This window comes from Arvicola amphibius, chromosome 15 (assembly GCF_903992535.2).
Source record: "Arvicola amphibius chromosome 15, mArvAmp1.2, whole genome shotgun sequence".
Taxonomy (NCBI): domain Eukaryota; kingdom Metazoa; phylum Chordata; class Mammalia; order Rodentia; family Cricetidae; genus Arvicola; species Arvicola amphibius.
Window position 1 is genome coordinate 54,501,535 of NC_052061.1, and position 27,663 is coordinate 54,529,197.

At 39.1% G+C, this 27,663-nt stretch overlaps 1 protein-coding gene across 1 annotated transcript; it reads right to left on the reverse strand.

Moving 5' to 3' along the window:
* Ccdc7 (coiled-coil domain containing 7) lies at nucleotides 1-27,663 on the reverse strand. Its single transcript, XM_042054215.1, has 13 exons — nucleotides 27,391-27,663; nucleotides 26,305-26,397; nucleotides 24,451-24,534; nucleotides 19,181-19,201; nucleotides 18,882-18,914; nucleotides 17,509-17,663; nucleotides 14,174-14,235; nucleotides 13,547-13,603; nucleotides 7,542-7,614; nucleotides 4,919-4,949; nucleotides 4,237-4,326; nucleotides 3,290-3,489; nucleotides 1-85 (listed from the first exon to the last, which is right to left on the reverse strand). The coding sequence occupies exons 1-13, from the start codon at nucleotides 27,661-27,663 to the stop codon at nucleotides 1-3; spliced, it is 1,257 nt and encodes a 418-aa protein (XP_041910149.1).

Genomic DNA, 27,663 nt, shown 5'->3' on the forward strand with positions numbered 1-27,663 from the left:
TCACCTGTCTGAATCTTTCTCTTTTTTCTTTTCTAATCTTGTGGATTTCTTGGTTCGCTCTTCTTTTACCTGACGGCTTTGCTTTCTGCACAGTTTGAACAAGTCAAAATTAAAATAGTGTGAGTTATGGGAAGTGCATGGGAGTATATGCTGCTGAGCTTCCCCCTCACCCCGAGTGTCACTCTACTGTTGCCGGGGAAACCATCTGAACAGAAACAAAGCAAAGTTAATGATAATGTTCGTATTTGTGCTTAACAGAAGAGATAAGGCGTGGCTACTTGTGCATGCCCACACGTGTGCAGGTGAAGGGTTTTCCTCTACTTCTCTCCAGCTTTGCTTTTGAGATGCAGTCTCTCATTTAACATGGAGTTCACCATTTCAGCTCGACTGGCTGGACAGTAAGCTCCTGGAATCTGGCCATTTCTATGCCCCAGTGCTGGGGCTACAGATACACACCACTGTGCCCAGTCTTTTACATGGGTGCTAGGGATCCACATTCAGCTCATCATGCCTGTGTAGTAAGCTCACTACCGATCTCAGTATCCTCTGGATTCATACATTTGAATAATTTCATATACTGAAGTAATTAACTTCGTCTGACAGTTTTCCAGTTCTGCTATGGTGTGGCCTATGGCTCCTGAAAGTCACCTCATTTGCCATACTTGCAGTAGAGCCAACAGGACATGGAGAAATATGTTAGGATGACACCATACAAAAAGACCATTAGTGATACATTTAAAAACTAAGGTGAATGACTCAGAATACACAAGTTTATTGAGAAGACACAGTCCCGTGTCCTGAATGTTTAGAAGTTGAACCTGAAGGGAAACAGGCTTATCTGAAACTGAAAAGAAAACTGAAAAACTAGACATAACTTATGGGAGACTTTATATCTTTAGAATCATTGAGCTGGCAAAGTTGCCTTCAACTGGTGTTTAGTCTGATGAAATGACACACATGCGGAAGTGAAACTCAAATTATACGAAATTGTACAACATACTCGGTACAAATTTGTGTCTTAAAACCATCAGTATATCACAGCTGAACACATGTTAAAGCATTTCTGAGATAGGATCTAAGTTGTCTAGACTGGACATGAGCCCATGATCCTCCTGCCTCAGCTTTCAAATGATAAAATTGCAAGTATACATCAGCTTGCCTGGGCAAAATATTCTTGAACTACTCTGAAGGACCAGACTACTTTATATATGAGTGTAGAGAAATAATTTTTATCAAGTATTAAAATTATAGATAATAATAAAGACAAATGAAAGCAGCATATGGTTATATTAAAATTCCAATGTATACAAATATACTATCATGGTAAACTTATCATAAGATAAACATAGGTGAAATAATTCTTCATAAATAAAAAGCCAGGAAGTAGTGGTATGCACCTTTAATTTCATTATTCAATACCAGAGGCAGGCAGATCTCTGTGAGTTTTAGTCCAGTTAGGATTACACAGAGAAGCCTTGCCTCAAAAAATTCTCTTAATCCCTAACAAATTTATAAAGTTAAATATTTTCCATAGAAATGTCCTTCATGAAATTGAAGAGGATATCAGAAAGAAAGTACTCTCATGTTCACGGATTGGTAGAATTAACATAGTAAAAGTGGCCATCCTACCAAAAGCAGTCTACAGATTCAACACAATTCCCTTCAAAATTCCAACACAATTCTTTACAGACCTAGAAGAACAATACTTGACTTCATATGGAAAAAACAAAAAAACCCAAGATATCTAAAACTATCAGGTATCACCATCCCTGATTGAAAGCTGTACTACAGAGCTATAGTAATAAAAACTGTATGATATTGGCATAAAAAACAGACACATTGATTAATGGAATTGGATTGAATTCCCAGACATAAACCCACACGCCTGTGGACACTTGATTTTTGATAAAGAAGTCAGAAATACATAATAGAAAAAAAGAATCTTCAACAAACGGTACTGATCTAACTGGATGTCTCATGTAGAAGAATGCAAATAGAATCATATTTAACACGCTGCACAACACTCAAGTCCAAGTAGATCAAAGACCTCAACATACAAGCAGACACACTGAACCTGGTAGAAGAGGAAGTAGGGAATATCCTTGAACACACTGGAACAGCAGACAACTTCCTAAACAACACTAATAGTACAGGCACTAAGATCAACAATTAGTAAATAGGAACTCATGAAACTGAAAAGCTTTTGCAAGGCAATGGACACTGCCAATAGGATGAAATGACAGCCCACAGAATGGGAAACATTTCACCAACTCCACATTTGAGAGAGGGCTAATATCCAGACTATATAAACAACTGAAGAAACTAAACCTCAACAAACCAAATAATCCAACTAAAAATGAGGTATAGATCTGAACAGAATTCTCAGTAGAATACTCTCAGATGGCCGAGAACCACTTAAAGAGGTGCTCAACACCCTTAGCCATCAGGGAAATGAAAATCAAAACTATTTTGAGGTTTCATCTTACACTTTCAGAATGACTAAGATCAATAACACAAGTGAGAGCTCATCCTGGAGAGGATGTAGAACAAGGGGGAGCCCTCCTCCACTGTTGGGAGCACTCCTCCACTGCTGGGAGCCCTCCTCCACTGCTGGTAGGAGTTCAGACTTGTACAGCTACTATAGAAGTCAATATGGTGGTTCCTCAGAAAATTGGGAATCTAGGTACCCCTAGATCCATATATACCACTTTGGGGTATAAACCCAAAAGATGCTCCATCCTACCACAAGGACACTCACTCAGTTATGCTTACAACAGCTTTATTCATCATAACCAGAATCTGGAAACAAACCTAGATGTACTTCAACTAAAGAATGGGTAAAGAAAATGTAGTACATTTACACAACGGAGTATTACTCGGCTGTTCAATGAAATAACATCATGAAATTTGCAGGCAAATGGATGCAACTAAAAAAAAAATCATGTGGAACAAGGCAACCCAGACCCAGAAAGACAACCATGAGATGTACACACTCATAAGTGGATATTAACTGTTAAATAAAGGATAATCATGCTACAGTCCACAGACTCAGAGAGGCCAAGAAACAAGGAGGGCTCTAGTGGGAACACATGCATCTCCCTGAGAAGTGGAAATAGAAGAGATTTTTGTGAGCAGACTGGGAGCAAGTGGGGATTGGAACAGGAGGGATCAGGTGGGGAAAGAAAGGACTGAAAGAGTGAGTATGATGAGAGACGGGAATAGGAGGATGTTTAGGGGACAATGTGGAAACTAAGGGCAGTGGAAGTTTCCTGGAACCAATGAGGGTGACCCTAATGAAGGGGCCGAGCAGTCATCTGTAACCAGGCAAGGCTCCTGGACTGGAACACCAATGCAGTGACAAAACTTATAACCTACAACCTGCCTGGAAGATATGCTGGGGCAATGGTGGCTCAGAGCTGGCAGGAGTGACCAGTCAATGATTGGTTTAATTTGGGAGCCCATGCCAGACACTGCCTGGATGGCCAGTAACTAGAAACAGGATAGCCCAGATTCCTAGGGCAGAACCAAAAATAGTCAATGAAATGATTCCTAATGATATTCTGCTATTCTCATAGGTAGGGGCCTAGCTAGCCCAATTGTTATCAGAGAGGCTTCTTCCCATAGCTGACAGGGGCAGATAGGTCCTCAGAATATATACTGTGGTTGTTCTTTTAGCTTGGGTGCTTGTGGGAATCTTAACAGTGAGATGGGGTGGGGGTGGGGTTCTAACTCTGTTTGCCTGTTCCTGGGACCTCTTCCTCCCACTAGGTTGCCTCATCCAACCTTGAGATTTGGACTTGTGCCTAGTCTTATTGCATCTTGTTATGCTATGTTTGGTTGATATCCCTGGGAGGCCTGCTCTTTTCTAAAGGGAAATGGAGGGGCACTGGATCTGGGGAAGAGAAGAGGCAGTGGTGGGAACTGGAGGGGGTAGAGGGAAAGGAGGCAGCAGTGGGGATGTATTGTATTAGAGAAGAATATTTAAAAAGAAAAAAAACATGGTTAAAATAAAAAAATGTCTTTCATAATAACTGAGCTGTTTCTGTTTTCGTAGCATCCTTATGGATCTGATAGTTAATACTGAAATTTAGAGTATTAATTTGGGTTTTTTAATCAGCTTCTTAAAATATGACTATTAGAAACATGTCATAAAACAAGTAAATGTCACTTTGAGCCCCATTTCTACGTGGACAGGTCTTCTCAGGTATGGCGTTTCTAATGCTTGTGCTCACCAACCTCTGACTCTTTCATCCTCTGTATTTCAGTTTCCAGTAGGGTTTTCTCCAATAACAACATCTGAAAATCAGTTTCCATCTGTTTATATTTCTAAAGATAAATGAAATAGATCTAATTAAAATCAAGCATCTCAGGAAGATTTATTTCAATACTTAGTTATTAATGTAATCCCAACTTTACTGAAGTATGAAAAAAAAATGAGCCACTAGCATTAATTTCTAAGTTGCCATTGTGACTGATCTACCTAGATAAGTAGGAGACTCCAGGTTAGTATTTCAGGAGTGTTTCTGAGTGGCAATGATGAATAACAAGTAAAAAGAGCATGCAATGCCTTCTAGTTCAGGAGCTCAGAGAAGCTGGGGGAACTGAGTGAGCGCTAACCTCTAACTACAACAGAAAATGGTCATTTTCTGGTATCGATGACCTTCCTGGACCTGGGGGGAGTTGGGAGGACCTTGGTCTTAACATAGAGTAGGAAACCCTGATGGCTCCTTGGCCTGGAGAGGGAGGGAGAGGGGTATGGGTGGAGGAGAGGGGAGGGAAGAGGGAGGAGAAGGGAAGGAGATGAAAATTTTTAAATATAAACAAATAAACCATAAAAAATTAAAAAGATGGTCATTTGTGGAGTCTCTTCAAAAATTAAGGACAAAGTACAATATTAAATTAAAAATGTTATACTTACAGTCTCAACTATACTCTGATCATTTAAAGCTCTGAAAAACAGACAAAAGTAGCTATGCTATAATAAATATGTACAAATGTTTTAGTTATGAAGCACAATAGATTTTTAACAGACTCCTTTGTCTTTTCTCACAACCTCTTCTCGTGCTGTAGCCAGCATCTAGACTCCTGCCAGGATGCTCCCTTCACGCACCCACACACACACTCCTTTGGGCGGTCGTCACCACACCACACCACACCACACCATCCCACACCCGGACATCCCACATCCTCTTTCAGAGTCAGCCTGATGAGCATCTTCCCCACCCAGCCCTTGTTCTTCCACATCCCGCCGGACCTCGCGTGGATCCCAGGGCTCTGGCCTACTCTGGCCAGCCTTGGCAACTACGAAACTGAAAGAAAAGCTGTACAAGAAGAACAAATCAAGCGGAAGACAGACTATAATATCATGTTTCAGAGAGAAAATAGAGGGTCTTGACCAAACAAAAGAGGAACCTGAAAAATTAAACAAAAAATAAAATAAAATATAGGAAATGAACACACAGGAAATGTTGGACACTATGGAAAAAAGAAACTGCCTCCAAAATATAGTTACACATGAGGGGGAAAGAACCCCAAATCAATGACATAGCAACCAAAGTCACAGAGAACCCCCAAACTCAAGAACGTCTCCCCCATACAGATGTAAGAAGCACACAGAACACCAAACACACAAGGCCAGAACAGAAAATCCCCATGGCATATCATAGTTAAAACACTAATTATATTCTGAAAATACTTACTGTGGCATGTTGTATAATCCAAGGAAAATGTTTAGAAAAACGTATCACCTAATGTCAAACTAACCCATGTTGAGAATTGGTGATTGTATCAGAACTATCTCACAGAAACTAAGATGACTCACTCACAGCCAGTACATCTCTGCACCCTGACCCCGGGAGTGTGATTTTCTTCTCAAAAGCTCCCTCACATCATACAAAGCAAAGTGTTTATTTGTATGTGCACGTGCACACAAACACACAACCATGGCTAGTGATTTACACTCAAAAATATTTTTTATTTACTTTGTCCCCCTGTTTTTACCTTTTCTTAGTTTGGAAATATTTAGTCAGAACAACCCCTCCCTGAGGACTACCTTTCATGGTAACAAAAGGCACATTTGCTTACAAAGGTGAGAAGCAACCAACAATTCCACCCAGCTATGATGTCCAATAACCACATTAATGACCAGCATAGCATGAAGTGGTCACACAGGAATATAGTTGGTTACCAATGGTTTTCTAATTGGACCTAAGACCCACTCAGTATGAGGGAAACCATGCCTGGTACTGGAAAACTAGCTAAATACTCAGTGATAAGTGAGGCAGTGGTGGTGTACATCTTTAATCCCAGCATGTGGGAGGCAGAGGCAGGCTGATCTCTGTGAGTTCAAGGCCAACCTGGTCTACAAGAGCTAGTTCCAGGACAGGCTCCAAAGCTACAGAAAAAGCCTGTCTTGAAAAACAAAATAACAACAAAAATACTCAGTTCTAGTGAAATCATGGTTATTGGAAGAGAATTTACAATCACTGACTTACTAACCCAGCATTATCCCTAACAACAAGCTATAAACATTTGCACTTATACCACAGATAAGTGTACTCTTCACCCATCATCAAGGAAATTTCTCTTTGCAACCAACAAAGACCATGACAGAAAACCGCAGCCAATCCAAATGCAGAGTTGTGGAGCTCCTGTCCCAAAGGCTTCATGTACAAAGCACTCTAAAAGTTAAGACTCAAAGACCGTTTGGGAAGAAGATGTGGAAAGATCGTAAGAGCCAGAGGGTCAGGGTTTTTCTGTGCGATCATACTTCTCAATAACATCGAAGCTACACCTGTGAGGTCTCACCAACAGGACAGCCGAAACATGAAGTGAACAAGGAGGACACCAAGGAGCAGGGCACACTGGTTGGGGAAGCCACGAAGCTCTGTGTGTATTAAAGAATAATTGCTGCTTCCTCTGCTCCTCATTCCTTGACAATCATTGTTTCACACGCTATAGATGTGACCACCCTAGGTAGCTCCTGTAAGGGGAACCATATGCTTCTTGTCTTTTTGTGGCTGGCTTGTTTGATGTAGCATAATGTGCCCATGTTTAATTCACATTGTGACATATTCCATACTTCTTTAAAGACCAATGACCCATTGTGACACATTTTGTTTTCTAGTCACCCATTGTTGGGATTTTGTGTTTGGATGCTGTAAACAGTGCTGAAGCACAGATGTGTGTGTCTCTTCAAGACCCCAGTGGCATTGTTTAGTGTATTCCCAGGAATGGAATTATTAGATAATGTTTCATTTACACTCACTCTTCATTTTTTGAGGAATCAGCATATTATTTTTTCCAAAGTGTATTTTTATAACCTGTGTGTTTGCAATTTGAAAATATAAATTATACATATGCATAATTAAAATTATATGCATGCATGTAGACATAGATAGATAGATAGATACATACATACATACATACATACATTTAAGAGGCAGCTTTCGATGAAGGCCTTATTTCTTATGCTCCCAATGCTTCTATTCTATGAACTCAATTTTATAAGGAAAAAATAAATAATTATTTTCAAAACTTACCTCTCTAACATATTTGTCTGATTTTCAAATATTTTCATCATCACATTCATCCGTTTAGTCACTGAATAAGGAGCTTCTGTTACAAAAAACATAAAGGTGTTGTAGTGGCTGAAGTTATACGATCATCCAATTCAGTGAAACAGATGGGAAACTAAACCAGCATAAGGAGGTGGCATGATACTTCCAGCTGCATTTACCTTATTTTATCCTATACATCATCTCTGGCTTTCAACAGGAAATAGTTATATTACAAGGCATACTCAGAGGCAAAAAAACAAACACAGCCTGAAGATAAACAATTACGAGCACAGAATTCAGATACAGCAGGCATTTTAAAGTTATCGGGAAAGAATTTCAAACAACTAATTAACAGTATTTATTACCTAGGGAAAAACCGGCAACATACAAGAGCAGATGACAATAAAGCAGAAAGTCTAATAAGTACAAAGAAGTCTTCAAGTTCTACAACAGTGAAACAAAGAGCGCCTTGTGACTGACTCAGGCAGTAATGCAAACAACGCAGGACAAGCGCTGCTAATCTTCTAGGAACACTTGCATTGCGCCAATCACACTAAGGCTGTTGTGGGATTTCCCTCTGTATGCTGTGAGTATGTTTCAATACCAGTGGTTAATAGAGCAGCTGCTTTGGCCTGTGGCAGGGCAGAATACAGGAAGGTGGGAAATCCAATCAGAGATAGAGGAGGAAAGAAGGCAGAGTCAAAGAGAAACCATGTGGCTGCCAAAGGAGAAAGACACCAGAAACTTACTGGCAAGCCACAGCCTCACAGTGATACATAGACTAATAGAAATGGGTTAATTTAAGATGTAAGAGCTAGCTAGGAATATGGCTGAGCCATTGGCCAAACAGTGTTATAATTCATATAGTTTTGTGTGATTATTCGGGTCTGGGTGGCCAGAAAATGAAAAAAAAACCAGTTTCCACTTAGAATGTGCTTTAATCTGTGAGGGCTCCTTTAATCATGATAATAACCAAGTAATATTCTATTGTTGTCTAATAGATATGCCTAATCTATATGGCTACTGTCAGGAAAAAATGTGATTAAATACTTGGAATACTTTGGAAAACAATCTTCACATTTTTAGACAATTATTAAGGGTATTTTGCAAACCACTAGAGCAACTCTCTTGAAAAGTCAGTGAGCACAGACTGCAGAGAGAGGACCAAGAGGTGAGTGACCAGCCCCTCAGTTGGATGATCAGTCTCTAGGCCCTGGGTCCTTTCCCCACTATCACTAGCTGACCATCAGGCAAGCCTCCTACAGGCAGGCTGCTCCAATGCATGCCCAATGGGTGGACCCTGTAATCCACAAGGTCCACTCTGCCACCAACTACACCCATTCCCTGTGTCTCAGTGCCTCACTAAGACGTAGACTTAGACTACAAGTGCACAGACCTGACCAAGAGGTGAGTGACCAGTTCTTCAGCTGTACAACCCAGTCTCTAGGCCCTAGAATCCAGGGAAAAACCCCAAGTCCCTCCCCACCCACCTCAGCTGTACAAGCTGGTTAGCGGGCAAGCCTCCTGTAGGTTGGCTGCTCCACAACTCCACACCGGATCTGTAATCTTTAAGTCCCACATTCCCTTCCCCATCTCCACGACCTCAACAGCTAACTGAGACACAGATTGTGACAGCCACAGAGCTGGCCAAGAGATGGGAGACTAGCCTTCCACCTAGATAGCCCAGTCTATAGGCTGTAGGCCCCAGGGCAAGACCACAGGCTCCTCCCACACCCACCTTAGTTTCTGTGACTGAGTCAGCAGGCAAGCTTCCATCACCCTTCATCCTCTGCATCCTGTAATCTACAAGTCCTACTCACCATCAAACCCACCCATGCCCTGAGAATCAACTCACTGAGACACAGACAGAAACTGCAATGATCAGTCCAAGAGAGGATCCCTGAGACACAGACACCAACTGCAAGGATTGGACCAAGAGGCAAAGACACTGCTTGTACCAACTGGAGGAAGAGATGAGCAGGCGCCAATGCAAGAACACATTTAACAAACTAAAGAGCAATATGGCAACACCAGAATCCAGTGGTCCTACAACAGGAAGACCGGAACATCCTAACCCAGAAGAAGCTGAAGAAAATGACCTTAAATATAACTTTATGAAGATGATAGAGACCCTTAAAGAGGAAATGAAAAACTCCCTTAAAGAAACGGAGAAAACGCCAAACCAAAAAAAAAAAAAAAAAAAAAAAAGGAAGAAATCAATAAATCTCTTAAAGAAGAAAACAATCAAACAGGTGAAGCAAATGATTCAAACAGTTCAAGGCTTGAAAATTAAAAGAGGCAATAAAGAAAACACAAACAGAAGGAAGTCTGGAAATGGAAAAGCTAGGTAAATAAACAGGAACTACAGATGCAAGCGTAACTAACAGAACACAAGACCTAGAAGACAGAATCTCGGGAGTTAAAGATATGATAGAGGAAATAGAGTCATATGTCAAAGAAAATGTTAAATCCAACAAGTTCTTAATACAAAACATTCAGGAAATCTGGGACAATATGAAAAAACAAACCTAAGAAAAATAGGGTAGAAGAAGGAGAAGAACTCCAGCTCAAAAAAGGCACTGAAAATATATCAACAAAATCATACAAGAAAACTTTCCCAACCTGCAGAAGGTTATGTCTCTGAAGGTAAAAGAAGCTTACAAAACACCAAATAGACTGGACCAAAAAAAAAGTCCCCTTGTCACATATTAATCAAACCACTAACCATACAGAACAAAGAAAGAATAGTAAGAGCTGCAAAAGAAAAAAGCCAAGTAACATATAAAGGCAGATCTATCAGAATTATATCCAGCTTCTCAATGGAAACGCTGAAAGCCAGAAGGTTCTGAGCAGATGTGCTGCAGACACTACGAGATCACAGATGCAAGCCCCAATTATTATATCCAGCATAGCTTTCAGTCAGCATAGATGGAGAAAACAAGATATTCCTTGACAAAAGCACATTTAAACAATACCTATCCACAAATCCAGCCTTACAGAAAGTCCTAGAACGAAAACTCCAATTAAAGGAAGCTAATGCACTCACAAAAACACAAGCAACAGATAACCTCACACCAGCAAACCTCAGAGAAGGGAAACACACAAACACTACTACTGAATTATATAGGAATAAACAATCACTGGTCATTAATAGCGCTTAATATCAATGGACTCAATTCACCTATAAAAAGACATAGGCTAACAGAATTGATATGAAAACAGGATCCATCCTTCTGCTGCATACAAGAAATACATCTCAACCTTAAAGACAGACATTACCTCAGAGTAAAGGGGTGGAAACTTTTCCAATCAAATGGACCTAAGAAACCTATCCTAATATCTAACAAAATCAACTTCAAACTAAAATCAATCAAAAGATATGGAGAAGGACACTTCATACTTATACCAGGAAAAAAAACATCAAGATGAAGACTCAATTCTTAACATCTATGCCCCAAGTACAAGAGCACGCACATTTGTAATAGAAACATTACTAAAGCTTAAATCACACATCAAACCCCACACACTAACAGTAGGAGACTTCAACACCCCACTCTTGACAATGAACAGGTCTACCAGAAAGAAACTTAACAGAGAAATAAGAGAGCTAACAGATGTCATGACTCAAACAGACTTAACAGACATCTATAGAACATTTTGACCAAACACAAAAGAATATACCTTCTTCTCAGGACCTCATGGAACCTTCTCTGAAATTGACCACATACTCAATAACAAAGCAAACTTCAACAGACACAAAAAATTTGGAATAACCCACTGTGTCTTATTGAATCATCATGGCTTGAAGTTAGAATTTAACAACAACACTAATTGCAGGAAGCCTACAAACTCATGAAAATTGAACAACGTTCAACTGAATCACCCCGAGTCAAAGAAGAAATAAGAAAGAAATTAAAGACTTCCTAGAATTCAACACAAATGAATACACAACATATCCAAACCTATGGGACATTATGAAAGCAGTGCTAAGGGAAAAGTTCATAGCACTAAGTACCTGCATAAAAAAAAAAAATGGAGAAAAATCTCACTAGCGACTTAACAGCACACCTGAAAGCTCTAGAACAAAAAGTACCAGACTCATCCAGGAGGAGTGGATGAAGGGAAATAATCAAATTGAGGGCTGAAATCAATAAAATAGAAACAAAGAAAACAAACAAAGGATCAAAGAAACAAAGAGTTGGTTCTTTGAAAAAAATCAACAAGATAGACAAACCCTTATCCAAACTAACCAAAAGGTAGAAACAGAATATCCAAATTTAAAAAATCATAAATGAAAAGGGGGACATAACAGAAACTGAGGAAATTTAGAGAATCATTAGGTCATACTTCAAGAACCTGTACTCTACAAAATTGGAAAATCTAAAAGAAATGAACATTTCTCTGGTTATGTACCACATATCAAAATTAAATCAAGACCAGATAAACAATTTAAATAGACCTCTAACCCCTAAGGAAATAGAAGCAGTCATCAAAAGTCTCCCAACCAAAAATAGCACAGAGCCATATGGTTTCAACGCAGAATTCTACCAGAATTAGCTCAAATAGCTAATACCTATATTCTTCCAATTGTTCCACACAATAGAAACAGAAGGAACATTGCCAAACTCCTTTGACAAGGATGCACTTACCCTGATCCCAAACCACAGAAGGACACAACTAAGAAAGAGAATTATAGATCGATCTCCCTCATGAACATTGATGCAAAAATACTCAACATAATACTGGCAAATCAAATCCGAGAACACATCAAAAAATCATTCATCATGATTAAGTAGGCTTTATCCCATGTAATCCGCCATAAAATAAACTGAAAGAAAAAAACCATATGATTATCTCATTAGATGCTGAAAAAGCATTCGACAAAATCCAATACCTGTTCATAATAAAGGTCGTGGAGAAATCAGGGATGCAAGGAACATATCTAAACATAATAAAAGCATTATACAGCAATCTGACAACCAACAATAAATTAAATGGAGAGAAACTCAAAGCGATTCCACTAAAATTAGGAACAGGATGAGGCTGTTCACTCTCTCCATATCTGTGCAATATAGTGCTTGAAGTTCTGACTAGAGCAATAAAGCAACAAAAGGAGATCGAGAGATACAAATTGGAAAGGAAGAAGTCATGTTTTTGCTATTTGCAGATAATATGATAGTATACATAACTGACTCCCAAAATTCTACCAGGGAACTCCTACAGTTGATAAACACCTTCAGTAATGTGGCCAGATATAAGATCAACTGAAAAAAAAATCAGTAGCCCCCCTATATACAAATGAAAGGGCTGAGAAAGAAATCAGAGAAATGTCACCATTTATAATAACCACAAATGACATAAAATATGTTGGGGTAACACTAACCAAAGAAGTGAAAGATCTGTACAGCAACAACTTTAAGTCTTTGAAGAAAGAAATTGAAGAAGATATCAGAGAATGGAAAGATCTTCCATGCTCTTGGATAAGTAGGATCAACGTAGTAAAATGGCAATCTTACGAAAAGCAATCTACAGATTCAATGCAATCCCCATCAAAATTCCAACACACGCGCGCGCACACACACACACACACACACACACACACACACACACAAAAGAATCCTAGACAGACTTTAATGCTAAAATTCTCCACAGGTCCCGTGAAGGTGCTTGTGTATAGTATATGAAGACTCCTACGCTGGTCACTTGTGCACAGACAACAGAAAGAGCTTCAAGGATTCTGAGCTGCTGTTTGAGGCCAATGTGGGATACATCAGACCCTTCCTTAAACAAACAAACAAACAAAACCTGATGAAATCTTGAAAGCAGCAAGAATACAGAGGTTTCTTACTATGATAGTATGAATGAGAATGTCCCCCACAGGTTCATGCACAAGAACATTTGGTACCCAGTGGGTGAGGGTAACTGGGAAGGCTATGCAGTCTTTACGAGGTGTCAGCATGATGGTGCTCAGATGAATGGCCACTTACCTGGCTCAGTTTCAGAAGCAATTTGAGATTCGTAAGCTGAGTGAGATTTTATGAATTCTGAAAGAGATATGTGTATCTGCCATTATACATTTCATATAGCCATCCTATGCATCCACTACTGGGTTGACAGTCTACATGTTTAATTTTAATGATTTGCCCAAGGGGAAGACGGAACAACTCCATGGGACAACAGCCAAATCATAATAGCATTCATCTTTTAAGAATACTTATTTTTACTTTATGTGTTTGAGTGTCTTGCCTGATAATGTATATCTGCATCATACGTGTACAATGCGTGCAGACACCAGAAGAGGCAAGCAAATTCCCTGGAACTGGAGTTACAGAAAGGTGTGAGCTGCCATGTGGGTGTGGCAATCAAACTTGGCTCCTCTGCAAGAGCAGCCAGTGTTCTTAACTGCTGAGCCATCTTTCCAACTTGGCATTAATCGTTTACGTTTCCAAAATCCAAACTGTAATAAAAGTTGTATTGAAATAGAAAACTCCCTACTGAACAGTGTATTGCGTTTGCCACTGTGTAATTTTTTAATTGCAAAAATTAAGCTTCAAGTATCAAAGTGCTAATATAGTTAGGAAACTGAATAAATTTTAAGCATTCATAAATATTACCTTCGATTTGCTTCTCTATAGCTTCGTAATTTTTTATTGAATCTGGCAGCGTGTCTTTTTCCCTGCCAAGAGTGCCAAGAAATAAAACTTGTCATACACATTAAGAGTTGTTACACTACCCAAGGAAATATATTTTACAGATTAGACATATGATTTTAAGCTAACCTATCATTTATCCTTCATTCATAGTTACTAAGATAAATAAATTATAAAGCCATCCTATGCTATAACAGCCAAATTCTGTGAATTGTGCATTCCAGGATATAGTTATATACACCAGTAACACTTAGAACTAAAGTAACAAAACCCAATCTGTAGAAACTGGATCTCTCTTTTTGCTAATTCTCACTTGGTGACATGCTAAGAGCACAAGACTGAGAGTGAGACAATCTTCTCCAAACCTCTTAACTATGTGGTCTGGAGCCAGTTGCTCTGTCTCTCTCCTTAGATTCTTTACCTGTTAAAACTTACATATGCTAATTCCTTTCTCATAAAGTAGTTATAAGTCTTCCAGGAGAAACTAGAAAAACACCTTGTGCACAGGAGACATTTAAAGGTCAAACATTAACACATTCAGAAGCATTCCTGACAGCAAACAGCTCAGGAATGTACAGAAGCCTCCTTACACTACCAGCGTAATAACAGTTCACAGAAAGCACATGGAGAGACCGCATATGGAGTATTGGTCTCTTCCAACTATGAGTAGTTTTTCTTTTAGCAATATGAAACTGCTTTATATATACTTGAAAACCAGTGAGTGAAAGTACAATTCTAAACCTGGTTTTATCATTTTTTAAAAAAAAGTTGGGTCTGCTACTAGGACACACTTGATCAAATTCAGACGTGTGAGACCCAGAAACACAATGTTCGATCTCACCTGTAATTTCTGGCTCCAAATACTCAGATGTGAGCATACGACATGGAGTCATGACTAAGAGTAGCAAAGTATAAAGAGACTATAGGCATGGGAGCGGGGCATGAGAAGGGATAGCAGCTTATGATATGAAATGGGAAATAAAAAAAGCATGGAGGGGTTCAACTAGAGAGGTGGGGTGGGAGGTCAATACAGAAAGAGAAAGACAGAAGGGGAACAAATAACACCAAGATTGCTGGATAAAGCCTGAAGAAACCCCATTGCTTTCTATTTACTTAAATTATATACAATACATATTAGTGTCTATCTATCTACCTATGTATCTCATAGATGTAGATGCCTATCTACATCTATATATACATATATCTGTCTATCTGTTGGTATGTCTGTTTTTTATGTATCATCTATCTATCTATCTATCTATCTATCTATCTATCTATCTATCTATCTATCTATCTATCTTCTTACCTACCTACCAATCTACCTAACACCAAGGAAATTACACCAATTGGATGACAATGGTCCTCACAAAATCCCCAAACTAACAGAGACACCAATACTAGGACTGAGAAACTGTCTATTGAATGGTTGATCAGGGTATCTTGAGTGGTTCCTAAAATAATACAGATTATCTATAGACCTTGGTTACTTCTTGGGAGTTGAGGGTAGAACCCTGAAGAAAGTGTATACTTTGGACATGCAGTCAGATGACTTGAGCTGTATCTGACCTGATGGTTTTTTTCCCCGCAGTCTAGTTTCTACAGTGCCAAAAGATACTTTGCAGGCTGCCAAACAAGGGAAGCAATTAAACAGTCCTGCCCAGTTGAACGGTGATGATGAACAGCGTGGCAAGATCTCCATACGGTGCAGTAGTGGCGTTCCCATGTTGTTGGTAACCAGCCGCTGTCTAACTTGACATAAGGCCCACTCAACAGGAAGGAAATCATGTCTAGTACTGGAAACATAGCTAATGAGATCATGGACCTCAAAAAAGAATCTACCATCACCAACTCGCTAAGCCTGCATAATACCTAACTATACTCTAAGTCTTATCCTTAATTTCATAGTGAAATGTAACTACACTTCTCATCAAAGAGGCCTCTCTATAGAAAATGCAGGCCATCCTAGGAATCCTCAAGTGGACAGAAAACAGAGGCCAACAAAGCACGGGGAACCTAGCCCCAACAGATATTTCTACATCATAGCACCTGCATTGACATTTCAGAGAACATTTCAGAAAAGGGGATGGGAAGGTTGTAAGAGCCAAAAGACCAGGAAGTCTGGTGTGAAACAGTCTCTCCTAGAAATGCCCGTGCAAACAAGACTAGAGAACACTGGCAGTGTTGATGAACATGCAAGTGTCCCACCCCTAGACAAAGAATTACAAACAGTGATTGACTGCTGGGAAAGGAATAAGCCTGTTTCAGAGATGATACCTCTTTATGGGCTATCCAATGCAAAATGGCCAGCCCTGAAACCATCATAAATAAGCAACAAACTCAGCAGGTTGTAATTATGTATTTGTGCATAGCTATAACGCATATATACATAGGTGTATGCAATAATAATAAAGAAAGGGGGTTATCAATCTGAGGGATCATGGAAGGGCACCTGGGAAGGGCTGGAGGGAGGAAAGGGAGGTATGATGTGATTCTATTTCAACTAGAATATATTTTAAAAGCATTCAGAAACATGTTTACAATCCAAATGTCTTAAAGAGACTACTACCAAGTAGAAGTTTTAAATAATAGCTATACATGGCTGTTGAGTAGTTAAAACATGCTTCATATGACCAGAAGCCAATTTGTTTTACTAAATCAAATTTGAATAGCCACACATGACTAATGTCTACTGCACTGAATAACGCCATCTCAGACTATTAAAATTTCAAATCAGATGCCAGGCGGTGGTGGCACACGCCTTTAATCCCAGCACTCGGGAAGCAGAAGCAGGTGGATCTCTATAAATTTGAGGCCAGCCTGGTCTACAAGAGCTAGTTCCAGGACAGGCACCAAAATTGCACAGAGAAAACCTATCTTGAAAACAGAAACAAACAAAAACAAAACAAAATAAAACACTTCAAACTCAGAAAATGTAACTAAACATTCATATATCATTTAGAAGTTTTTTTAAAAAGCAGGAACATTGAGTTAGTTTACATCCAAACACTGGTAGAGTAGCTACAGATGCAACGAGGGCCCTTCACCACCATAGAGCTGCAGCTCACTCGGGATATTGATACGAAGGGCCCTTCACCACCACAGAGCTGCAGCTCACTCGGGATATTGATACGTAGGGCCCTTCACCACCACAGAGCTGCAGCTTACTCGGGATATTGATATGCAAAGCTGATGTTTACTATTCATATATATACATATATACATATAATACAATAAAAATGCAACTCAAGAATATTTAAAATTACTGACTTTAATTCAATTAATCCGTATATTTCACTTACATGTGTTTAGACAGCAGGGATCCCCTGTGCCCTTTCAAACGAGTTTTCAGATCTTCAAATCTATGTACCAGATTTACTATTTGTGTGATGTTTAAGTTGAGCGTTTTATCATCTGATGGGAGATCTGCTTCTAAAATGCTTTGGTCTTTACCAATCTGAAGTAACAAAATTGGCCAGTTACTAAAGACCCACTTGATCTCATACTTCAAAAGCATTTCATTATTTCCTTCATCAATCTGAATAACTTGCATTTAATCTCATGGTTGGCCATATCCAAACACTGGTAGAGTAGCTACAGATGCAACGAGGGCCCTTCACCACCATAGAGCTGCAGCTCACTCGGGATATTGATACGAAGGGCCCTTCACTACCACAGAGCTGCAGCTCACTCGGGATATTGATACGTAGGGCCCTTCACCACCACAGAGCTGCAGCTTACTCGGGATATTGATATGCAAAGCTGATGTTTACTATTCATATATATACATATATACATATAATACAATAAAAATGCAACTCAAGAATATTTAAAAGAATATTTAAAATCCACCTATTTTTTCTAAGAATACTCTGCTGTAATAAATTATAGACAGACAATGATAAAGCCATGACCCTCTACTACCAAATCCCAGATGTCACTGTGCTTTCATTTTGCATGGGAAAACATTTAGAAACCTTTGGATGTCTCAAGCTTGCGGGAATAAAAACAAAGAGACATTTCTCAGTGATGATATTTTCTGTCTTCACCCTTTAATTTATATCCCAAATAACCAGCCCCCCATCTCTCTTTAAAAGAGTGTTGAACTAGAGAGGATGATAAGCATAGCGAAAGGGTGCAGAAGAATTTTGAACAGTCCCTGAAGCTACCTGGGAAGTAATTCTTTCATGCTAGGGGAATACACATAATCTCTTCCAAAAGAGAATTAAAAGTCCTTGAAGACAGAGACCAGTTGTTCTCAATCTAGTGGTTAAAGTATTTGAAAATCTAAAATGCAAAGGATATCATTTTAAAGCATTTAAAAAGTCAACATGTGTATATTATACACATTTTTTAAGCAGAGGAGAGATTTTAAGTTGATAAATTCCTATCACTTTTATGTAAACCAAAAAGGAAAAGTGAGTGAAATTTTCATTGCTCTTTAGGAGAAAGAATGATCCAATAAATCCTGTTCTGTCCTGGACTCATGCAGAAAAGTCATATGCAAATTACTGATAAACATCTTCACTAGCAATTATTTTTCATCTTAAATTAAAATATTACTTCAGAATCAATGGTTATTGAAACATTTGATTTATACGTTACTTTACACAGATTTTAATGTGGGTCAAATACTTACTAATGTAACCAATAGTTAAGAAGTTTTATATTTTACCTCCTCCATTTGGTTGACTTGTTGCTGAAACCACTTCATAAAAAAGGAATAAAAATGAGAGAGTTAATACATGTGTCTTTGAGCCTGAATCTGCCAAGCACCATTGCTGACTCACACACACACACACACACACACACATCACACAGGGTTCAGAATGGGGCTAGAGCAACGTACAAATACAAATACAAACTTAAAAATATCTAGCAGCAACCATGGAAGCCTGAGACTGCAAAACCGAGATCGTCTTTGCTTACTATGCATTCTTTGTAGTTTAAGCTGTAATGAATTGAAACACATACCTTGAAAAGAGACTCCAAAATCTGGAAAACAAAGTTTTTGTTAGTATATTTAAAGATAAAGTATCATGCAACTCTTAAAAATTTGAAGCATAAATTTGCAAAAATAACTACAAATCTACAGTTTCAAAGCTATAATAATTTTGTAGATATGGTGAGTAGTCCATTTTGCATACATAATTACTTCTATTACTCCATAGAATTTTGGAGTCAATTATTCACATCTAATATTTTGTTTGTGAAAGAGAGTATCCAGAAGAGAGTCATATCTGTGTTATGTGTTCTACAAGGGGTGATTAACTTATTTTAAAACAAATGGTTATGGAGATGTACAACTTCAGAGGGAAATCACCTTGAGCTATCTTAGTTCTAAATAGCCATTTATTGTCTACCTCTGTGTATGACCTGGTACTCTTATGACTACTAGACCAATTAGTTTTCAGTGTACAGAAAGATCTACAAGTTCCCTCAACTGAATGGCTAGGAATGCAGGAGCTGGCAACCGAGTCCCACAGCAAGGATTTCCCCACCGTGCCACAACCTGCCTACCTGTTGTTCCTAGAAAAGTATTTGAAAAAAATGCTTGATTTATAATTGTTTTTGTTCTCATAATTTATGCCAGTACAGTTTATTTTGGGGGGAGATTGTTAATATTGCTTCCCTGTTTTCTCTCTCTGTTTGCTTGTCATTTGTCAACAGGAAGGCTACTGAGTTTTGTGCCTAAATTTTGTGTCCACTTATTTTACTGAATATATTTATGAGTAGAGTTTTTTGTTTTGGTGGGATTATTAGGGTCTTTTATATAGAGAATCATATCATCTACAAATAAGGATATTTTTACTTCTTCCTTTCCACCCTAGGTAACTGAATCAGGTAATTAGTGGGGCCAGCAATCAGCTGCTGACTTTAAGTGACAACTTGTTGTTGTTGTTGTTGTTGTTGTTTTGAGACAAGGTTCCTCTGTGTAACAGCCCTAGCTGTCCTGGAACTAGCTCTTGTAGACCAGGCTGGTCTTGAACTCACAGAGATCCACCTGCCTCTGCCTCCCGAGTCCTGAGATTAAAGGTGCATGCCACCACGGGCCAGCACATGACTACTTTTCATGCTGTAGTCTGAGGTGAACTAAATTGTGATTAATACAATGCATGCTTGTATTGATTACTGTTAAACTGCTGTGGCAAACATAACAGCAAAGGCAACTTATAAAAGAAAGTGTTAGAGTCCATGACAGTGGAGCAAAGTTGCCGTGGCAGGAACAGGCTGGAGCTCACACCTTGATCTGAAGTACCAGGCAGAGAAAGCACAATGGGGATGGCCTGAGCTATTAAAGTTTCAAAGTCACCCCTGTGACACATTTCCTCCAACATGGCCATACCTCCCAAACAGTTCCACCAACTGGGGACTAGTTTTTCAAATATGATCTATGCAGGCTACTCTACTCTCTCTCATTCAAACCTCCACATTCTGCCCCATGGCTACCCCAGGGATGTGTGGCTAATGTGCTTAGTCCAACTTCAAAAGGCTCTGTCATTTTTCAGTCTCCACACTGTTTCAAAGTCCAACTTCAGAATCTGTCTCAAGTCAATCATTTAACTGTTAGAATCAAGATGCACATGACATACTTTCAACACACAGTGGCACAGAACATGCATTACTATTACAAAAAGGAAGGAACCCAGTCAGCGAGGAAACACTGGACCAAAGCAAGGCAGACACATAACTGGACCAAGTCCAAATGCTGTAGCTGAGCTCTGTGTTTGAGCTCCAGCATTCTACCTCTGCTTCATGCAAGATACATCTTCTCTCTTGCACTGTTCCACCACCCCAATACAGCCTCCTTGGCCGATATCCTAGGGCTATGGCACCTCTAACATCTTGATGGAAGGGTTGTGCCCCAACACAACCCAGGCTTCCTGGTCACAGCTTCACACAATGCCCCTCAGGGCCTCCAAGCAGGAAAGTTTGCACCTCAGGCCTTTCTTCAATGTTCATATCACTTTTAGTAGAGACTTTGATTCCAGCATTAAATTTTCTGGAGCTTCTTTTCTCTTGAAACTGTACATTTTGTATTGTTTTCTGCTCTTTTTCACTGTAGACCTGCATAAGAATGATTATTAGTAACTATGGGGCCAAGTCATTTGTAGGGTACCTTGAAATCTCTTTCACCAAAGAAAAAAATTTAGTTAATTGCTTTTATTTTTATTTTTTTTTAATTTTAGGTAACATAATTTTTGAAAATTTTATTTATTTTTTAAATTTCATTTTACATTCCAAGCACAGTTTACCCTCCCGCCCCTCGTCCTCCCCTCACCTCTTCCAGCCTACCCACCCCCCATCTATTCCCCCCAATGGGTAAGGGCTCCCATGTGGTGTGGAAAGTCCTTCTGTATTTATTGGTTAATCAATAAATAAGCTGCTACAGCCCCTTTGGATATCAGTATGGCGATTTCTCAGAAAATTAGGAAACAACCTTCCTCAAGACCCAGCAATACCACTTTTGGGGATATATCCAAAGGATGCTCAATCACACCACAGGAACATGTGCTCAACTATATCATAGCAGCATTGTTTGTCATGGCCAGAACCGGGAAACAAATGCCCCTCTACTGAGTATACATTGCATACTACACAGCAGAAAAAAAATAATGGCATCTTGAAATTTGCTGGCAAATGGATGGAGCTAGAAACATCATATTGAGTGAGGTAACCCAGACCCAGAAAAACAATGATCATATGTACTCACTCATAAGTGGTTTTTAAACATAAAGCTAAGAAAACCAGCCTACAGTTCACAATCCCAGAGAGCCTAGACAACACTGAGGACCCTAAGAGAGACATACATGGATCAAATCTACATGGGAAGTAGAAATAGACAAGATCTCTGGAGTAAATTGAGAGCATGGGGACCATGGGAGAGGGCAGAAGGGGAGGGGAGAAGCAAGGAGGGAAGCAGAGAAAAATTTAATGCTCAATAAAATCAATAAAAAAAGAAAGCTGGGGGCTCATGTATTGACCTAAAAGCAGGAGGCAGAGAAAGCACACTGGACATGGTGGGGCCTTTTAAAGCCCCAAAGTTTACCCCATGACACACTTTCTCCAACAAGGCTACACAACTTCCCAAACAGTTTGAACCAAGTATTCAAACACGGTCTATATGGGCAATTTTCATTCAAAGCACCACAATGTTTAAAGCTGAATTTTGAAAAATGGCCTTCAGAAGGTCATGATCTAGGCAAACACAGTGACTGTAAACACTGCGTGTTTCAACAGCAATGCTTGCGGAGCCAGAGAGATACAGGGCACCACCTGAAGCAAATGTGCCATCAATGGAGGGGTTTAATACAAATGTTGGCTTTAAGACAACGTTTCATTCTTGTCTAGTAATGTGACATGGTTTGGTCACATTTCTTGGCTTCTACAAACTACTGAAAGAATACAATGTGGGTTTTTTTTGATATATTTATGAGCTATTTGTGTTTTTTTCCATCTTTGAAATACCTTTGTATGTCAGTTGGCCTGTCTTTCACTTTTTGATCCAGATTCATAATAATCATGATAGTCTCTTGTCACCTGGACATGATCCAAATGTTTTGCTTATATGACTTTTTCCTGTCCTTTTCTCTTTGTGGATTTTTTTAATATAAGAGATTCAAGGTCTAATTTTAATATCGTTGAGTTTATCAGTCTTTCCTACCATGACTTGCATTTTCTTCTAATTATGATTTATATTTTGATGAACCTGGAGCTTTCTGATGGTTTAAACTGGCTGATCAGCGAGCTCCATGGGTCCATCCATCTTTATCCCTCATGCCAGTATAAGGGTTACAGACGTAAATCAGCCAGCTTTTATGTGGATGCTGGGGGGGTCTGTCTCAGGTTCTCACGCTTGGGCATCAGGCAGGCGCTTTACCAACGGAGCTGCCTCTCCATCCTTTGGGTTCTCTGCTGTTTTACCCATCCATAGGTCCACACCTCCATCTAATAAAATACTGTTTGTATTTCTGAACAATCTGAGAAAAAATTTGAAATATTCTTCTTTGAAATGAAACCTGAATGTAAAAATAATGCTAGAAACATTTAAAAGGGGAAATATTTAACTGAAAAACACAAACAAAAAGTAGTAAGAACATTTGTACAAGATAAAGTAACGTGCAAAAGAGAAGCACAACGTGGAAGAATTAACCATCAAAATAAAATAGTCGTAAGGAATTATAAACAGAAAGATGGAGAGGGAGGGAAGGGAAGATGGAGAAACAGCAAAGACAAATGGTGTCAGTTACACATTACAAACCAAGTTGGGCACACGTGTATAGTATAGTAAGGAATATAAAGCACACGATATTATATATTATTAACTATATAATGTATATAGAACAAAAACTAAATATTGGCCCTCACCTATAAATACTGAGTCTATTTTTCAGGCAACACCAGAAAACATCATAAAATAACCAGCTTTAACCTGCCCCAGTGTCTTGCAAATGTGATCATGATCATGGTGTGTTTTAAAACTCACAGTGAGCAAAACATCATTTCATTTAAGATTTAAAATAATATATTTATTTTCAGTAGGTGTTTTGTCTGCAAGTTCACTCATATAAATTACATGTGTGACGTGTACCTGTAGAGGCCAGAACCCATGGGTGTTGGGTCTCCTGGAACTAGATTTACACAGGGTTGTGAGCCACCAGGTAGTACTAGGAACCAAATATGGGTCATTCGCAAGAGCAACAAGTCTTCTTCACCACTGAGATGTCTATCTAGCCACACATTGTTTCATTTTTGAAATATAATATATATATAAAATAATGATAATATATAAGGAGAAATAATAATATATAAGGAAAATCAGGGAGTCAGGCAAAGTTGTGCTAACAGTATTTTTTTTTTCATAGTATTCTTTTCATACTGGGAAAAAATCCCCATGGTGATACTTGGTTTTCATTCTTTTCAAACGTGTCTTTGGTTTGAATTTAACATTAATTAGAAGATGATTTTGATAATGCAAACTTATTTTTTAAATGAGAATAAAATATAGAGATCACATTTGAAAGCACATATGACCATACTGCTACTTTATTTAAAGGAAAATCCATAGATATACATGGCCTACATTGAGAATAAAGAAATATAAAAAAGATTCTCTAATGACCCTCTTCATCCTCCAAAGGATTGATTCCAGACTAATATGGCTGACTGCAAATCGCATCACAGTTTCTACAACCAAAGCAAGTTCCCATAGTTTACACTGGACACCGACTTGGAATACATACGTTACGTTCTTCCTTAACTGCTTCCTCAATCTGAGCTGCAAACTGTGAACAGTACTGCAAGAATGTAGTCATATCATCACCAACCTTCCAAAAAGAACCACAAAACAGGGTTACTGTCAGTTTTAGAAACCACTTGTATACCCACTTGCTTCTTAATGTGTTTTGATTTTAATTTTGTGCAATTTCCATCCCTTCAGACATGGGTGGCAAAAAAACTATGTTTCAGATGTTATCCCAGAAAACCCTCCTAGAAATAAAACATGAAAGAAAGTACATCCTAGGGAGTGATGAAAGACAAACTTCTGTTGGCTTAGTAGCTGCACCTGAATCTACTGATATTTTAACTACCATCTGAGGGCAGCAGCCCCCATCCACACCCCTACTCACAGCAGTCAGTATTGGCTGCTTAGACCGTGGTCTCGTGGGATTTCTGGTCCCATTGGCTCCAGCTAACACCTGCTAGGCTGCAGTTGAGGCTGCCAAACCTAGGTTTTAACTAAATTTTTATTGTTCTATTTACCAATAAAGACATGGGAATCAGATGTTGGGGTGAAAACCTGCTAGATCAGAGGAGCCAAGAACCAACCAGCTGACTTTCCTCTTTAGCTGGAGACCCATTTATTCCAATTTATTCCAATCATTTATTCCATTTATTCCAATTAAAAAGATTGTGAATCTCTATGGCCCTCCCTACTCCTTCCTGTGCCCTCCCCCTTCTCTCTCTCTTTTCCTGGGTTCTCTGTACTTTCGATGGCTAATTCTTGTCAACTAGTCACTGACTCCACCTTCTGATCCAAGGTTAACTTCATTAACATAGTTTCACAATGCGATCAAATATCCCACAACATCAAGGAAGCTTCTTTTTGTAGCAGGTAGGAGACCACCATAGAAACTCACAACTGTCCAGAATGCAAAAACAATTGACCATGGGATGCTCATCCCCAGTAAATACATCCACAGCACAGCCCACACGGAATAACAATAGATAAAAAACAGTTTTTAAAAATGCAGGTGCAAACATATGGTTGAGTCAAACAAATGTGACCGGCAAGATGGCTCCACAGTTAAGAGTTCCTGGTGCTCTTGCAAAAGGGCAGAATTCAGGGCTCACAAAGCCCTGCCACTTTTCTCAACTCCAGAGGCATTACCACTGCATGTGCTCATTCACACATACAGACAGGCACATGTGCACATAAATACAATTTAGGAGACCTTAAAAAGTTAAAACAAGCAAAAAATGAAACTAAACCAAAACAAAAACCACCGAATGAGAACCATGCTGTCACGCTAATAGCTACATTATAACAGTATGTACAACAAAGATACTTTCTAGGTCTCAAAAACTTTGTGTTTTTTTTCCACTTTAAAGACTAGCAAAGAAGGTATTTTTAATTTCATTTTATTGTTTATCTGCGAGGGGAGGGGATTGGGAGTGACTCACATTTGCCTGCAACAGTAAACCTGTGGAGGTCAGAGTACAACCTGCAAGAGTTGGCCCTCTCCCTTTGCAATACAGGTCTCAAGGATCAAACTCAAGTTTGTCAGGCTTGGTGGTAGACACCTTTAGCCACTGCCCCATTTGGCTGGTGCAAGAATACTGTCTTATATTCAACTCAAGCAAAGTAACCAAGCTCATATTTAAAACTCACCACAGAGGCAAGAGTATAAAAAGTGGACTACAGATAGCTAAGACAGGAGTTGGCAGAGGCTGGAAACACTAACACACGTCTATCACGTGTAGCAAGAGGATCTCTGTATGGGTAGGAGTCCACTCAGACAGCATGTGTTTATTCCAAAGGCACGGGTTAACCCTTCCAATATTGAAGTTATGTTCTTAGCTTATGTAACACGTACAGATAAAGACACGCCCTCTTCTGTAGGTTCCGTCAGTGTTTTTTCTCTATCTTCATCTACAGTTCCATATGTGTCTTCCAAAGTAGTAACAACCTTAGAAAGATGCAAATCAAGTTGAATTTGTTGTTGTCAGAAATGCTAACGTCATCACACCATGATTGTATAAATGTCACTTGATGGCCGGTGGCAGGAGGTTCCGCTCTCTACCTTTTCATTCACCACGTATCATGGAGACGATGCCTGCTCCCTAGCCATGGGGACACCCCAAACTCTTCCTTCTCCATGTGAAAAAGTAGCGAAAAGAGAAAAGTTATTCACATGCCCGTGAATAGCTGAAGAAAGCAGAGCTTTCCTCAAAGTCCGATTTTCCTCTGAACATTGCATTTAAAGAAAAGAAATATAAAGAGCGGAAAGCAATAAACTTTTAAAAACATTCTCCAAGATGACACGCTGACCAGGTATCTTGGAAGCATGATGAACTCTAATTTTTATATTGGTGTCTTCCTTGTTCTCATTTAAAATTGGATTTACAATTTGACTGAAAATCATTATGTAAAAAGAAACTTAGAGAAACAGTAAGTGCTATGATTTCTGAGGTGCAGACAAGAATGACCACAGCTGGCATGAGATCTCAAAATGCCTATACCAACAAAGCCCTGCTTGTGAAGAGTGTTACCTGGTTGGCTGGGAATTTTGCATTTAGGAAGACAGTGTGTTCTATGCTAAACTGCTTTCCTTGGAATTCTAATACATGCTTGATAGAGAATACTTTAGGTTCTCAACCCTCTGCATACTGTGTTTCTAATGATATCTTCTAGTCCCCATTCTATTTAACTCATCACGATTCATTTCCGGAAGAACTAAGCATGCCTCACATGACTTCAGAAAGAGAACACTCATAGCCTTGGCCCTGTTTTCTTCTAATCTCCCTCCACATGCTGAATGTAATAAATCTTATAATTTATATAATGATATACTGAGTCCACCATAACTGATTCTATTCTTACACAACAGCAACTCCCTCCCCCCGACAGCTAGTGATCATCTTGGGAATTACCTCAATAGGACACACAACAAATATCTTACCATTTTCAGGTGTTTGGTAATCCTCCTGACCATTTCATCTTCTGCTATTAAATCCTTTGTCTTACTTGATGGTATTGGCAAGGCATAACGTACAACTGATTCTCCTGTGGGTGGAGACCTTAGGACCATTGGTTCGATCTTATCATATTGTGACTTGGCATTACGTTTTTCTTTTGGCTTAGGTGAGGAGTTGAGTAGTCCTTTTTGATAAGGTAATTCTGGAACACTTGTCAGTTTCTTATTAATGGTCGACAGGGGCTGTGCCCGTTTCAT

Coding starts and splice junctions, on each gene's coding strand:
- Ccdc7 (XM_042054215.1), bottom strand. CDS start 27,663: ATGAAACGGGCACAGCCCCTGTCGACCATTAATAAGAAACTGACAAGT. Junction 3,490..4,236: donor AGAGGATGAAAGAGTCAGAG/GTTGGTGAGCAC, acceptor TCCTGTTTCTAG/TTACTGGCCATCCAGGCAGT. Junction 86..3,289: donor TGCTCGGCCCCTTCATTAGG/GTCACCCTCATT, acceptor CAAACTGTGCAG/AAAGCAAAGCCGTCAGGTAA.